This window comes from Megalopta genalis, chromosome 7, assembly GCF_051020955.1.
Source record: "Megalopta genalis isolate 19385.01 chromosome 7, iyMegGena1_principal, whole genome shotgun sequence".
Lineage (NCBI taxonomy): Eukaryota > Metazoa > Arthropoda > Insecta > Hymenoptera > Halictidae > Megalopta > Megalopta genalis.
Window position 1 is genome coordinate 16,749,373 of NC_135019.1, and position 15,133 is coordinate 16,764,505.

A 15,133-nucleotide genomic window follows, 5' to 3' on the forward strand; every position below is an offset into this window, starting at 1 on the left:
TTCACAATATTTATTCGAGACTTCAATTTCCATTTAAAATTCGTTGCGCAGACGTTCCACGATCTAATTTCAAAATACGCGAATTCGTTTTGCAGACACGCCCAATTGTTCAAAATCTTTGTTTCACATTTAAAGATTTCTCAAATTTTTCAATGACAATTGAAAATTTTCAATGACGGAGAGATTACGTAAAAAGAAATTTTTAAGTTTCTTTTTGATATAGCACAATTCTAGGAAATCCTATTTTAATAGAGGGGTAAAGCGTTAAATTGCGTGGTAAACTAAGCTTTTAAATGTAAATACAAAAACGAAATGTTTGCAGTTACGAAAAAACAATACGGCAGAATTAACGACGCCGTAAATGATTAACGCTGATTAAACTTTATGGTACAGTTTACTTTCAAAGATTAAAAAATTTGTACAGGCTCAACAAATATCTTTCGTCCGATAGTACGGAATCGAAACGTGCTTGTTTCAGCTCGGTCACCGTTCGATTGGCATTTTACAAAACAGTAAGTATAATCAACTTCCCTCAAAATTCAAAACCGATCTCGGTTACCGGTTTTAGTAGGAAATAGAAATCGTCGAGACTGATTTTGCGCTAGCATACATCACACTGAATTCGAACAGTTGAACTGAGAAGTGACCTCGTCGGAATCCATTGAGAAACTTAAGAACGACTCGGTTAGATACAGTGGTACATACGTTCTAAAAAGAAACGGGAAAAGAGGAGCTCGCAAAACTTATAATTAGTGTCTTACGTTACAAGAGAAGAGTACAAGTACTGGACCGCGACATAACGCACCGCTCAGTTTAACGAATACTTTTAATATACACTATGCGAGTTTGAGAATGCCGAGTCAATTTCATCGATTTTATATAATTCACTACAGAGATTAAAAAATAACGCGATCGATAATTCTCATCATTTGTTCTATAATCTTTCCCTTTTTTCCATTTTATCTTTTTTGCAAAAATGACGTAGTGCTATGCCTCGTGGAAGCAAAAAATAAATTTTCTTTTGCATTCCAATTACAAAATATATGAAGTTATTCATTCATCGGAATCGCTGTTATGTACATACAAGCTAAATGTACATATAAGACTTGTTCAATGTGTTCTGCGATAAAAAGTAACCACTTACACTGTTTACTAAAGGCCATGTCGTCGTATATTTGAAAACGTTGTTCGCGCATTTGCTACAGGGCTGCAACAATTTATCTGACCTGATCTTTTCTATTTTTCTTTTGCATATTACAACGAGCAGGAAGCAACTGCGCGAACGCTTTTCCTAAACACTGATCAGTGTTTCAAAAATGCACACGAAACGGTCGCCAATGTTTCCAAAAAACGTTTACTAATCCACGAAAGCGTTGCAATTGCGCGCCTCCGGAGTCCGGACAAGAACGACAATCACATCGGTTTCCTTTGAAATTTGTTCACTACTCAATGCGTTAATAACGTTATATAAAAATGTTGTAATACTCCGGATCTTGGCGTGGAAACTTATACACAATTCTTGCAATTACGCAATACCCGGGATCTCCGTTAAGGCTCGAAAAATCAAGAGCAGAAACGAATAACGATGCGTTTCACAGAATTTAACTTCCACAAAGATAATGTAATTACCTTGTACGATACATCTCTTTAGAGAAAAGCTGGCTCTCGTCGACAAGTGATTACAATAACATGCTGTTACTTTTGATATCTCAAAAGAAGTGAAAAATCTACACACCCTATGGCGGCCTAATTATTTTAAGGTTCACGCATGAAAACAATCACATTGAGCGTTAAAACATTGAATGTTTTAATCTAATAGAAGGCGGAACAATTGATAAACGTTCCAAACTTTACACCGAATAAGTTCTCACAAACTGTCAGCAGAATCGAGTGACACGATGCTAAATCTTTTACGATTCAACGATACCGCGCTTAATATCATAATGAATTCGAACGAAATAAAAATACAAAGAGTATTACAACTAAACGGCAAACGAACATAGGATGTGTAGTTCGCGTAAAGGAAATCGAAATCGATGACCAATTTTACACAGTAGACTCGCGGACAGAGATTATATGAAATGTTAGGCGGTACATCGGCTAAATAAATCGATCGAGTTAAATATAAATGGGAAACAATCGAATAATAGACGTCACATTTAAAATACGAGGCGAAAAGCATGGATCTACTGTGAGAGTATGGTGATCGATCGAACTAAAATATATACTTAATATTGTAGCAGCATTAATGTGTCTGCAGTTCTCCTTCGACCCGATTCTGTTTTCGTAAGACAAAAATGAAAATTACTGGAAACAGTTACAGCGAAGATCATTTGATCGACTTCCGACTATCGGGATGGGTTCGCGTCTGTTAGCAAAAGTTCCAGATTCGCGTACCCCTCAGTTTTCACGCGAGATAATCGGTTTAAATGCTGACTGAGCGTGTTTGCGGCCACTGGTTGACAAGGTGCGACGCAGGGTGATGATTCGCCGGTTATTTCAATGATGTTCGCTATGAAAGATGACCACTCCGAGGACGAATCATCCGTAGGATATAGATCCTCTGCTCGTTCCAACATCGATGCTATTACAGATACGCCGAACTAAAAGAGAAACGGTCATACATGTAGCTGTCGAAAGAAAAAGAGAAACGAATTGGGACATTTCTAACAAACCTTGTTCGTAAGAGCAAACGATAAACTGTTGTTCCTGACTGAGTGGCCAACGGAATCGGATAAGGATCGAACTAGCCGTAGTATTGCACCAAAGTCTTGTACGACGGCTATCCACCGTTGAAACTCCAAATAAAGCGTTATCAACAAATGGGAATCTCTTCGACCTATTATAGCTAATCCTCGGAATATCGCGTTCCACAGGTCTTCCAACTGAGCGCGATACTCTGTTACGTCCACGAATGGTAAGAACCTCAATAACAGTGTCTGCAACACGATTCAATGACAGCGATAACCGTAGAAAACCCGACTGATTCTTGTCGTTCGAGGTTACTCACTTTTCCTTTGCGAATGCTAAGCATGCTTGTCAGTTTATCGTCTTGATTCAATTGATGTAAAGAAGACAGCATCGTGTTTATTAGCTCTGGTTTTGTTTTTTTAACGATGTTCGCTTCATTTTCTCTTTCTTGATTCTGTTGTTCACCGAGTAGAGCTAATGGATTATGCAAATCCTCCAGCTTCAATTGGACTACATACAACTAAAAATGTTATCTTTCATATTATTCAGAAAAATATCGAATACCAACATTCCCTAAATGGAGCTTGTGAATAAAAAATAATATCTGTACCCTTTCGATTTCGAGCAACAATTGTCTCGTTCTCCTCGTATCCCTTTGTTGTATTTGCGTAGCTGACTGAGGATCGCTGTTTGGTACAACGTCCATATCGATAACTTTACGCGGCGCTATCACGCTAGCAAATTGTAGCTTCCCTAGTGAATTTTCGAATTGTGCCGGTATATAGTTTTTTTTAAAAAGAGTATGATGCTGACTTTGTTCTCGATCCCTAAAAAACGCGAAGCTACAGCTAACATTGGAAATCACGTCAAAAAATGCAAACACTAAGAAAAGAAAGAGCACCTTGAATCCCTGTGGTAACCATTATTGTTATTGTGCAACTTTTTGTCTTTTTGGTCTTGACTTGCGTTCTGTTTGTTCTTCTTGTCGCAGAAGACGGTGTAATAGTAGTCATCGACGTATGACTCGTTTGTGTTTAGTTGTAACAATTGTATGTTAATCAACCACTGTTTTTCCCGACTGCTCATCAGACCAGCATATTCATCGTACTCTCCCGTATTGGTCATTCCGTTTATTGTATGATTATGATGATGGTAATGGTATGGTCGTTGCTGGTAATTCCACTCATGATTACGATGATACTGATTAGTTTTAAAAAATGGTTGATGATTTCCTTGTTGTTCTGGGTGATGGAAAGATCTGTTCTGATTTCGTTGGTTTCCAGAATACGGAAAAGAATGTTGCTGCTGATGAGGACCGATCTGATTGCTAGAAAAAGGAGGCACCATGCTGTGATCCGTTCGCATAAACGACGGAGGCCCTAAATTCGAGTGTGGAGGTTGCTGAAAAAAAAACAATGTTTCCTTGATTATAATCAGTTATACCGGATAGTTTAGCTAGTGTTATTCACAGTAACTTACAGGAAAATTATTGCAAAATGAACCATGAATTGGTTGTCTTTGCGCACCATGTGGCACCATTAAATGCCCAGCGTGTGGCACCATCAAATGCGCTGGAATTTGATACCTCAATACGTTTCCAGTTTGATCTGCAAAAACGATTATACAAAAATTATCAATAGGGTGCTGGTTGCTTGGCTAGTATTATCACGTAACATATACGCACTAGGTAATTGCCTAAGGTGTGGTATAAATTGCATGTGTGGGAATCTTGCATTTGGGGGTAGAATAACAGGATGAGCGGACGGTATGCCTAATCCTGGTGGAAAGCGCGGCGATGTTGATAAAGATTCGAACAGATGGGATCCATCGGACTTTTGTTGTTGCTGCTGTTGTTGTTGCGGTGGTTGTTGTTGTTGTTGTTGTTGTTGCTGTTGTAGTAATTGAACAGGCTTTGCCAATCCTGGAGGTGGTCTACTACCAACGATACTTTTTTCTAATTCTGTGACGGTACGTGCGGTGGTCAAGGCCAATGGTAATGTGACAGATGGCCCAGGTTTAGGTAAGGACAAATTTGACGGACTATCCCATACTCCAGGCCGGGGGACGATCCCTTCCTTTTCATCTAACACTAGATGCGATAAATTATCTTCAATATCCGCAGGTACTCCATTCTGAAACATATTTTTCATCAGTATACAAACGCGATATGATTTATGGAATCAATTTAACGTTTACTTTCTTATTCGATGCGTTCTCGTTTTTCGGTCTGCTCCGACTTGATTCAGCGATCTCTGAAAGTTTCTCGTGATCTTTCTCCCAATCGCCGATAGCGGCATCAGAGCCAAAAGTTTCATTGTTGAATGCGTCGTACTCCTCTTCTCTAAAATCGTCGTCCTCCAAAGGGCCATACAGCCCATCTTCTAAATTGCTATTCTATAGAAAAAGTACAAATCTTAAAGAAAGATTCAAAGTCTTAAAAACTTTGGACAACTCTTGAGCGAGCTAAAGCAACCGTCACGACTTTATTCAAATTTCCGCTAATAATTACTTAACTTGTATTAATATGTAATTTGAAAACTTATATCTACTTTATTATGGCATAGTAGAAATCAATTCTAAATACATTAGTTAAATTGTTGCCTTTTTTAAGTACGTTTTCAAGATCCACTTAGAGGTTAAACAATTTTGAATAAATGCAAAACGAACCGAACAGTACAAAGGGTACGGGAAGCGTTCGAATGTTGTTTTGATAGCGAATATTGGAGTAACAACATGACGAAAAAGAAAAACGAAGTTGCCTACAGAAGGTTCAAAAAAATGATAACGATAACAATTACCACTGAGATAGAAGTGTTAACGACCTTTACGGAAAAGAGAAGAGGTTATGCGACGTACCTCCATCGCAACTTGTGGAGGAAGTAAAACGGGCAATGCTTATTCGGAAAACTATACACTCCGGAGGGATTGCGAAATGTTACACATAGCCGATTCGTTCGATAAATTCAAAGATTTTACGAAATGTTCTTGTTTGCCAGGCGTTAAACTGTTTGACGAACAATTTTAATTCTTTGTAGGCGGATAAAAGGCGACGCGACTGTTCGTCGAGAACGAATCGGAGTTGTGCTTTGGTCGGTCTGTTTTCAGCCTTCTCAGAAGGGAACTGCGAGCAGAGCGTTAATTTGTTGAGAGCGAGTCTACTTACTGCGAGCAATGTATCAAAATCGAAAAAGAAGTCTGCCATTTGTCGAAATTAAGTGTGCAAAATGTCATGTTCTGATCAAACGTCACGCGATACGAAAAGCATAAGCTGTCATGGCGGTTACATGGAATATCCACAACCACGTTCTAGATGTCGCTCGCGTTCCCGAGAAATCGTGCCACGTAATAGTCTTTCGTAGAAACTGCTGTTGGTTTGTAAACTGAAATCGACTGACCTTGAAACACTACCGTGACCAGAATAGTCTCTTCTTTACCGACAATGACTCCATCCTCCTCTAAATCTCTTTGGATAGAAAAGGAGGAGGATACTGTTTACGCAAGATCGAAACAGTCGGAAGTGCACCATTATTTGAAACGTAATATCACGGAAAATTGATTTAAGAAACATATATGGATTCGTAAGTTTCATTGTGCATGAAATATTATTTTCAGCGTGCGTAATTGTGAATAATCTTCCATCTGAAAGATCTTTTCTGTTCATATTTGTATAGAGAATAAAAAATGTATACAACCAAAGTTTCGTGATTGTGTTCACGCGGCGTCACTTCCCTGCGCAGGCGTAGTAACAGCTGATTCTTGAAACGGGCGGGAGTTTCGCCTCTGCAAGAAAGCTTCGTGTTTATAGGTCGAAGGAGGATGTGGTCGATTTGGCATGGTACGAAAAGGAGCAATGCGTGACCGAAAAACAAAAATATTATTGTAGATAACTGATACAAATCAACATTATCGAAGTATATACGCATTATCTTTGTGTGTCCGCAGAAATGTACGAACGCAGTCCTCGCAGTAGATTGCCAATGAGATCTTCTAGGTCGGCCAGAACTGCGTTCGTCGTTTTCAGTCTACGTATAAACGGAAACGTATACATATAAAATAATCTATGTATGTATAATATGTACATCTCTCTAGCGGTATAAACATAAGCACGTGTATAGTTTATCCCTGTTTGATTACCCAAGGTTTCGCAAGGGTATCATAGAACGACGGGGGGATATTTAAGGGAAATAATCATCGAGAACGACGAACAATGTGAACGTGCATTTTTATTGCCATTAAGTCTTTTCCAATCGTGCTAGGTTTCTTTCAACTTTGGTTTCCTAATTCATCGGTAATGTTATCGATAAACGATATTTAAGATTTAAGAATCTAGTGGCTTTTAATTAGCGGCGAATCGCGGGAATTTCAACTCGTTGAAGCGAGGTCATGTAAATGCGGTCGCCGCGTTCTCGTACTGTATCGTTCCGTTTCGTATCGTATCGTATCGTCTCGCGTCGCGTCGCGTCGGCCATGATGCGACCATGCGAGTTCGTTCAACTTTCGATCTCTGACACTCGCCCTTCGATTATCGAACTTTGATGATAATGGATTCTCTTGCAAGGAAATTTCAATTGTTCGAATCGGATAACGAATCCTGCACTTGTTCAAGTGTAAAGGTGAGATTAAACTTACTAAGAAGCGTCAACTTATATATAGAGCACTTTATGCATAAGATCATGGCTTGCAACAAATATTTTGAGTATCGATTCCGTTCAAACAAGAGACTTCTATTATAGGGTGACCAAAAACAATAAGTAGCAAAAGCGCAAATGACTGACGCCAAGTGAACTGTTCGAAAGTAATTTAATCTTATGCATAATTTTCTTAATGGAACAGGCCCCTGTACTGACCTATAAAGCGTTTTTGCCTCGGAAAAAACAGGAAGTTTCTCGCAAGTTTCTCGGGACGCGCCGAAGATTGAACGAGCTCGCTCGAACGAATAACAGCGCATGGAGGAGGCGCGTGTACGCAGAGAGCAGGTGAAACTATCAGCAGGTGAGTAGCTTAGACGCTACTCGTGGCGTGACAATCGTCCAGTGTAGCCAGACTGCTTGCTCTCAACGGCGCCAGACTCAAGGAACTGTGATTCAAAGTATTCATGCCGTGAGGATCCTCGCAATGCAGGTACAATCGTGAACTAACCGACTTGTGACAGTCGGGGCACAGACGCTTCTTTTTCTTATCGCGCCGCTTCAATATCTCATAGGCGCACCTGTAAACGACGCGTGGTTCGATGAACAGTCGGGGACTGGCTAGCCGGTCGTGTCTACGTTTTACCTGGCGTGCAATATGTGGGAGCACGGTAGCGCCTCCAAGGAGTCCGGTTCAAGACCGAACGGCTCGTTGCAGCCGCCGCATCGCAACTCCAAATCTTCTTCCATCGCAGCTGCTAATCTCTCATGATGAGCCTTGTGTTCCTCGTCGCCAAGGGACCCGTAAATCCGTGACAATCTTGACCTTACGGTTCGCACCAGGAACTGAAGATGGAGCGGTCGGCGAGACGACGGACAAAGGACCCGTTAACGATCAAGAAGAGATAGAGAAAGAGAGAGAGAAACGCGGAGAGGCGGACAAAGAGGATTACCTTAGCACCGACCGATCCAGCGACTTCGAGCAGTCTTGTATTGAACTCAAGCGGACGACAGTTACATATCTTGTGCTGCAATCGAAGAGCCTCGAGGCACCTCGCCGCACCGTCCATCGCCTCCATTTGACAGAGGCGGTCGCCGGTTGCTGCCGCGGACCCCATCGCGCTCTCGTATTGCCGAAACGCTTTCTACGGTAGATGTTTATGAGATTCGCCAATAGCCTATGTACTGCGATGGCTGTATCACGCGTTATGGCCAGAGGAGGAGGTAAAGCAATAGTCAAACGGGACTAATACTTTTGAACACCCTCGCGCAGTTCGGTCTGATTCTACTTACGTTTATGTCGGCTTTCTTCCTATAAATGTCTCCCATGATTCGTATACTCCTCGCGTAACTGGCTTGATCTCCGGATACGAGCGACAGACGCGTTGCTTCCTGCGCGGAATTGCGAATCAACAATGGCAACACAATAGAACTCATGTCGCAGGTGAAACGTACCGAACAATAGTCATGCGCATCGCCGAGTTCTCCTTTCTTCCGAAGCGCAGCGGCCATTTGCAGCAGGGCTGCTCTGTGGTGCCGCGAGTTTAGATCACCGAGCTGCAAGCTTCTCGAGAGATCGTACGCCCTAGCAGCGTATCTTGCGCTTTTATCGGCGTCGTGTAGTCTGCAGAAGAGCTCCGACAAGCCGACGTACACCTGCGAATACGGATCGCATCGAGTTGCTGTTATAACACCCGTTTCACACAGAGATACCTGCATCGCGATACGCGTATGCGACGCAGCGATCAACGCGAGAAAAGGTATCGCGGTACTGTACGCCGTCCGAACGCTCTCATTTAATTGCATATACGGCGAGCATTCATCGTCCGCGCATCTCGATACAAGCATCCTCGTGTAAAACGGGTTTAAGCTGAACGCGCCGAGCGCGAGCCTTACTTGTAACTCCAGCGACGGATCCTGAATGGAGTGAGCGATCTTGTGGGCCCTCTGAAAGGCTTCCAGAGCCTTGCAAAATCCCGCTAGCTCCAAATGCACTCTGCCTACAGTCAGGTGGACCAGTCCGGCTGTCGCGCATTGGTCGCATTCGTTGTATAAACTAGGAAATCATAGGATTGAATCGGTTTCATTCAGATTGGGGTGCCTAGAGGAAGTACCTGTGTCTCGCATAGTCCAACGCCCTGTCCAACGCGCCCAACCGTTCGTGAGCCCTTGCCAGGTTTAAGTACGCCTCGGCCCGCATATTGGGTGAATCGAGCTCCTCCGAGATGCATAATTGCTTGTGACCGAAATCGATGCTGTCCCTGAAATCACGCGATTCCTCCAGACTATGTTAATTCTTGCGGAGGGGTCAAGAAAGGGGAAGAGGGAAAAACACGGGTGTACTATAGACCACTCCTCAGAAGGAAAATGCCTCGTTACCGTGTCAAGGATTCCGAGTTTTCTTTCTCTCCGACTTTCGCGTTTCGCGCACAAGTAAATACTATCTCTTGGTCACAATCTCTCTATTAAGCTCTTTTTTCTTCCTGGTCCACGTACTTTAAGCTAGGAGGCTCGTAGTGCTCTCCATAGCGGTTAAGTGGGTTGAGCAGTCCGACCGACCACCGCGCTCGTGCCTTTCGGCGAAACGAAACGACGGCGAAGCTCTCGCGGGTTTTCGCTTGAATTTGCCGACTTTTGTTTCCCCAACGCGAGTCCCGTTCACCTCCCCCCCTTCATCTCGGATCGGGCCTTGTACGATCCAACTATTAAGACTATCGATTTCTTTCAGCAGAAGCGGAACCCCCATCGATACCGAAGGACAAATTTCTGGTAACAATTACTCGACGGTGCAATGCCGAGGAAGACGCGAACGTGGAAGAGAAAAACATGATCGTTCAAAGAAATCTCCACGGCGATCAACGGGCGAAGCGAATCGTTTGCATTCGGAAATCGATCGAGAGACTGTTCGCGCGACGAATACCTATACTTTCCCCAGTCCATGTAGGCTTGGTATAAATAACCGAGGAGCGCGAACTTGTCCTCGCGTTGTCTGATATTCTTCAGCGCGCCCCACCATTTCCGCACGGCGGCCTGTTGTTTGTGGGCGCGGTACAGCTTCAAGCCTTGCTCCACCTAGGACAAATAGATTCCGAAAGGGTGATTCGCGGAACAACGAGGCCATGAACGAGAAACACACGCGGCCGCCGCGTTATAAATGCCGCGACGGCGGCGGCGGCGGCGGCGCGCGTGGTTAAACGTTGGAGAAAACGGATTCTATCGATTCGACCTTGAACTTTCTCCGTCGATGATTTCAGATCCAACGATCTCGTGTAACGTAAATATAGCGGCCGACCTCGACCGATAGCGGCGACGACGGCCGGTAGCGATCCAGCAGGAAAAACGAAGGTAACGAGTACGGTAGCTGGCTGCGTCCGAGGTCGCAGTGATTTCGCGATCAACCGGAAATACTGCCGCGTTTTCCCGATCGTTCCCGAACCACGACCTTTCGGCACGCTACATTTTACGCGCGCGCCTCCACCCTCGTGGCGAGGTACGAGGGCCACCTATGTCACCGATACAAACGTATCGCCCAATTTTCAGCCGCTGCCACTCCACGGATATACCATCATCCCCTTTCTGGCGCCGGACTTGCTTAGGGATTCGAGATTTCGACTTTGTTTAGAATGTGCCCTGGCATTCGATGCCTACCGTACGATATTCATTACTTTAACCTACTTAAGTCGGAAGGAAAAATAAATCGTAACGACCTCGGCATGCTGTTTTGTATAGCATTATTTAAACCGGTCAGTATATAAAGCCGCTTCGCGCTTATCGCGCTGGTTGAATTGTTTCTTTTCTTCTCTCTTATGACGAACAAACGACCCAAGCGTTTCACAGCTTTTCCGAGCGAAGTTGTTTGAATCCAGAAAAGCTTAGCTTCGGCGTTTACCTTATAAGAAATACAACTGACTACAATGCCGTATTATATTCGTGCTAAAACTGGGATCGTTTTACCGGAAACTACAGATTCCGCCCCACAGAATATCCGAGAGAAATACGACGAGGATAAAAAAAAAACAGCGAACCTGTTGGGCACCGTGACATTTGACATTTTTACGCTTGTACATATAGAACATGCGGGACATGTTTTTATTTGCTCTCCGATGGTTATTCTAGGAGGTCGCCGTGTCAGCCTCGAGGACTGGCGAGGTCGCAAAGGGATGGAGAGGAGAGATTACCAGGACTTGGAATTAGGAGGTAGCGTGACCGCAAGGTATCGCGTGCGTATCTCCTGGCTCGCAACGGTCTCGACAATGACCGAGAAAAAGCGTTTGCCGAGGTTACGATCGGTTAAGACGGCGAGAAGCGAAGGAAGCGGAATCGAGCGGACGACGATCGAGCGACTCACCCGCCTCCGAGCAAAGTGTTGGTCCAGTCGTTGTCTACAGCCTACCAGACATTCCCAGAAACCAGCTCCGGATCGACCGTTCTGATAGTGCCCGTTCCCGTTCGAGTTCTGATGGTGGTAGTCCTCCTCGGTGAACTCGCACACGTCGAGAGGATGTCGCGACCCGTCCGGACTACCCAGCAGCGCGGTCGCTGACAACTGATGACTAGCCGGACCGCTGCGAATTCAACACAATCATTCGTAGGGAACGCGGGTACCGTTCGCGAGGAACCTCTGGGACGGCTGCGATCGCGACCCCGCGGCTTCGTTTAGGTCCAATACTCGGGGCATCGGGTTGAATTTCGCGTGCGAGATCCGAGATGAGTTCGCGGGGCAAAGACCGCTTGGCGCCGTCCCAGCCAGCGTTCCACACGAGCACCGTTCCCCATCTAACAGCGTGCCGCATTGCGACCGTGCGTTTCTTTCAATCTTTGTCCTCGCGTCGCTTATCGCGATTGAAAGAAACGACGTACCGCCGTTTAAGAGGAATCCCGAGATCTCCTATAAGCTTTAATGTAGCATCCGCAGGCTGATCGCGCGGGTCATTTCCATCGGTTACACGATATACCGTAGTAGACTATCGTACGAAAGGATCGCGCGTAGAAAAATCGATGATAGAGCTATGCTTGTATAGGAAATCTCAGGTTTAAGTGTCCGTGTTTCATCAGCCGATGCGCGCATCGTGGCTCGGCATAGCGTTCGCGCAATTTCGGTTCCCGTCACCAAACAGCCAGTAGCTGCTAGCCACGGTGGGCGAGGCACCTGTGACCTCTTTTCCTGACCTATATACCGGAGCGAAGGTTGCCGAGTTACGCCGCGGCACCGGTAAACTCGCGACAGACTTATTCCACCCCCGCCTCCATATCGAAACACTCGAGTCTCGGGGTTCTCGAGCGGAGGAGTACGCGTTCGAGAAAGGGATGCGATCGGATTTTAGGAGGGATCTCTTCACCGAACGCTCTCTCAGATACTTGCCCAAGGTAGTCTCTCGAGGAAATGGATTCCCATGACATGACTGCGCGTGCCTTTCTTCGTTACTTTTCCCTCGAAATACTTGCTTCGAGATCTTCGCTCGCATATCGATTGTCCGTTCTTCTCCAGATGCTTTTGACCGTCGGCGACATTATTGTTTTAACGATGCCTGCGAGACGTTGCATCGCTCCGCGTACGGTTTCGTTAACGGATGGTGTATCAATCACACGGTTACGCGGGTTCCCGGGCACGAACGATGATGCGTTAATTAAAGTACGTGTGCGAGGTTGAGGTAGCTCCCCTTCGCGCGTGTTTCGCCCGCGGACCACGGTCGGTTGAAACGAGTCGAGTATGGACAGAGTTTAGTCGGAATTTGACGGAGTTGTATAACGGATTCGCGCGATTAGGAGAAAATAGACTTTGCTCTCGCGGATCTTTGTACTTGCGTGTAATTGAGCATCGAGAGAAACAACACCTATACGTGTACTTTCGAAAGAATCGTCGAGGTTGCAACGTTCGATATTACCGTTGAAGGAACGAGTCGGAGCAACGGGGACGGGTATATACGGGTGTTTGAACGGTGCGACGGTAACAGGAATATTAGTATGAAACTTGGGCGAGAGAATGTTTGTTCGAGGACAGAGAGATAAATTCACGGTTTTCTCGGGCAGTCTGTTTTTTTGTCTTTTTTTTTCTTTGGTTCGCGACGCCTGCCGACGTCCGTTCGACCGGTAATTAACGAAGATCGTGGCTCTCGAGTTTCCTTTTTGCTTAATCTACGGCTTTTCTAGCGACCGGCGCTTTATTTCTTTCTAAATTTGATTATCTTCGAACGCGTAACGCGATTAGAATCGATCCTTTGGAAAACACTCGGAACGAGTGCACGTAAATATTCATATATTCGATAACATATGTATGTATACACGTCTGTATATATATACATATATATATATATATATTTATTTATTTATATATATTTATCTATATATATATAGGTAGAGCTGTGTGAGGATTATTTAGCATCGAACACAATGGTAGCGACCAGAGGGATCGCGAGGCCGGAACGGCAAAACCCGAGGCGTCGTTAACTCGTCCGTTGCATCGTAGCAGCTCGCGCCGTTTTCTCGATCGCGATCGACGACGCGAGTGCGTTTCGACGCGGCAAACGATCGATACCCGCCTCCGTTATCGGTCCTCCCGTCCCATCACGGCGTTTTCCGCTGGCAATCGCGCTCAAGGTCAGCAGATCGCGCGATAATATTGTCGAACGGTTCGCCGCGAGATCGAGGATCGCGAGGATGGTCACGTTCAAAGCCGAAGTCGAAGCGAACAGCGTGGGGAGCATCGAAACAACGCTCGTCCTCTAAGCACGTCGCCGATTCTAGACGAACCACGTCGACTGGTCTCGGAACGCAAGCGATTCCTGGGTTTGGCACTGGGAGGAGGACTCAGTGTTCGAATCTGGCGCCCATCTCGGATCGCAGGCTCGAGGACGTTCGGTGTTTAAACGCGAGACGGTCGTTGTCGCGCACGCGGAGAACCAAGGAACGATCCGCTCCGCGGCGGGACGTCTCCGCATGCCGTAAGGACGACGAGTCCAACGTTGACGGATCCTGCTACTCGTCCCGTTATCTCCGGGCTTCCGGCCTCTCGTTGGTCCGCGAACGGTCCGCGCTCGTCCGCATCGGCGACGCGATCTCCTACGCGATCCAACATGCGTCCTCTACCGCATACCGACGGGGGTCCCCCTTGCGAATCGTCCCGCGAATGGTCCCGCGAGCGATCGCGCAGAAATCGGGTAACGCGTCGACCTCGAACGGAACTCGCGGGAGGGTCGCTCGGGTCCGGGTTACTCGCGAAAGTCAGCCGGCAATGGTTGGGGTAGAACTGTCGCGCCCGAGCCGCAGCAGCCCGCAACACACGACCCGACCGATTCTCTCTCCTCTTCCCTCCTCTCTCGTCTCTTCTCTCCTCTCCGCTCCACTACTAGCCGTCGCCGCTTCTCTCTCACCCGGTCTCTCTCCTCTTCTCTCCTCTCCTCCGGCTACCACCGACGTCCCACGTTCTCGCTTTTCTCCACACCCCCTCCCGAGCTTTTACCTTGCCTCTCGCTGCCTCCACCCCTCTATCCTTTCCACCGATCATTGCTATTCGCCCCGACCCCCTCGTTCACGTTTCAGGGGTGGTGGCAGCAGATAGGGAGAGGGCGAGCTCGGGCGAGAAAGAGAGAGAGAGAGAGATAGAGAGAGAGAGAGAGAGCGAGGGAGAGGGAGAGGGTGGGAGGGAAGGAGGGAAAGCGCTCGCGCGCTTCAATCCATTCCGTATTCGGCGACAATTCGTCCTTTCGCGTATCCGCTACCCCTGTCCAAGTTACTGGCGATTCCGATCCAATTCTCTGCCTCCGTTCCGTTCGTTCTTTTTTCTCTCTGTTCGCGGTGCCAATTTCCATTCAACT

The 15,133-nt window shown here is 46.0% G+C and overlaps 2 protein-coding genes across 4 annotated transcripts; both read right to left on the bottom strand.

Annotated features, from left to right (window-relative positions):
* Nucleotides 1-375: 375 nt before the first annotated feature.
* On the bottom strand, nucleotides 376-6,005 carry Patr-1 (Protein associated with topo II related - 1). Of its 3 annotated transcripts, none has more exons than XM_033472997.2 (9): nucleotides 5,855-6,005; nucleotides 4,888-5,085; nucleotides 4,376-4,823; nucleotides 4,171-4,298; nucleotides 3,593-4,092; nucleotides 3,302-3,518; nucleotides 3,011-3,211; nucleotides 2,676-2,939; nucleotides 376-2,603 (listed from the first exon to the last, which is right to left on the bottom strand). In XM_033472997.2, the coding sequence occupies exons 1-9, from the start codon at nucleotides 5,891-5,893 to the stop codon at nucleotides 2,349-2,351; spliced, it is 2,250 nt and encodes a 749-aa protein (XP_033328888.2). In that variant the 5' UTR covers nucleotides 5,894-6,005; the 3' UTR covers nucleotides 376-2,348. The 3 variants fall into 3 exon arrangements, with proteins under 3 accessions (XP_033328888.2, XP_033328887.2, XP_033328889.2); XM_033472996.2 differs by having other exon boundaries at nucleotides 3,302-3,533; XM_033472998.2 differs by lacking the exon at nucleotides 5,855-6,005 and adding an exon at nucleotides 5,548-5,772 and having other exon boundaries at nucleotides 3,302-3,533.
* A 541-nt stretch (nucleotides 6,006-6,546) lies between these two features.
* On the bottom strand, nucleotides 6,547-14,577 carry LOC117221787 (43 kDa receptor-associated protein of the synapse homolog). Its single transcript, XM_033472999.2, has 10 exons — nucleotides 12,682-14,577; nucleotides 11,668-11,884; nucleotides 10,240-10,391; nucleotides 9,434-9,580; nucleotides 9,216-9,375; nucleotides 8,775-8,975; nucleotides 8,613-8,711; nucleotides 8,273-8,464; nucleotides 7,966-8,165; nucleotides 6,547-7,900 (listed from the first exon to the last, which is right to left on the bottom strand). The coding sequence occupies exons 1-10, from the start codon at nucleotides 12,717-12,719 to the stop codon at nucleotides 7,693-7,695; spliced, it is 1,614 nt and encodes a 537-aa protein (XP_033328890.1). The 5' UTR covers nucleotides 12,720-14,577; the 3' UTR covers nucleotides 6,547-7,692.
* Nucleotides 14,578-15,133: the final 556 nt, after the last annotated feature.

Excerpts from the sequence above, each read along its gene's own strand:
- Patr-1 (XM_033472996.2), bottom strand. The coding sequence starts at position 5,893 with ATGGCAGACTTCTTTTTCGATTTTGATACATTGCTCGCA. Across the intron at positions 3,534-3,592 it reads GGTTACCACAGGGATTCAAG|CTTCGCGTTTTTTAGGGATC; the intron begins GTGCTCTTTCTT and ends TGTTAGCTGTAG. Across the intron at positions 2,940-3,010 it reads TTAGCATTCGCAAAGGAAAA|ACACTGTTATTGAGGTTCTT; the intron begins GTGAGTAACCTC and ends ATCGTGTTGCAG.
- LOC117221787 (XM_033472999.2), bottom strand. The coding sequence starts at position 12,719 with ATGTCATGGGAATCCATTTCCTCGAGAGACTACCTTGG. Across the intron at positions 11,885-12,681 it reads TCCTCGAGAGACTACCTTGG|CGGTCCGGCTAGTCATCAGT; the intron begins GCAAGTATCTGA and ends TTGAATTCGCAG. Across the intron at positions 9,581-10,239 it reads ATGGACTGGGGAAAGTATAG|GGACAGCATCGATTTCGGTC; the intron begins GTATTCGTCGCG and ends GCGTGATTTCAG.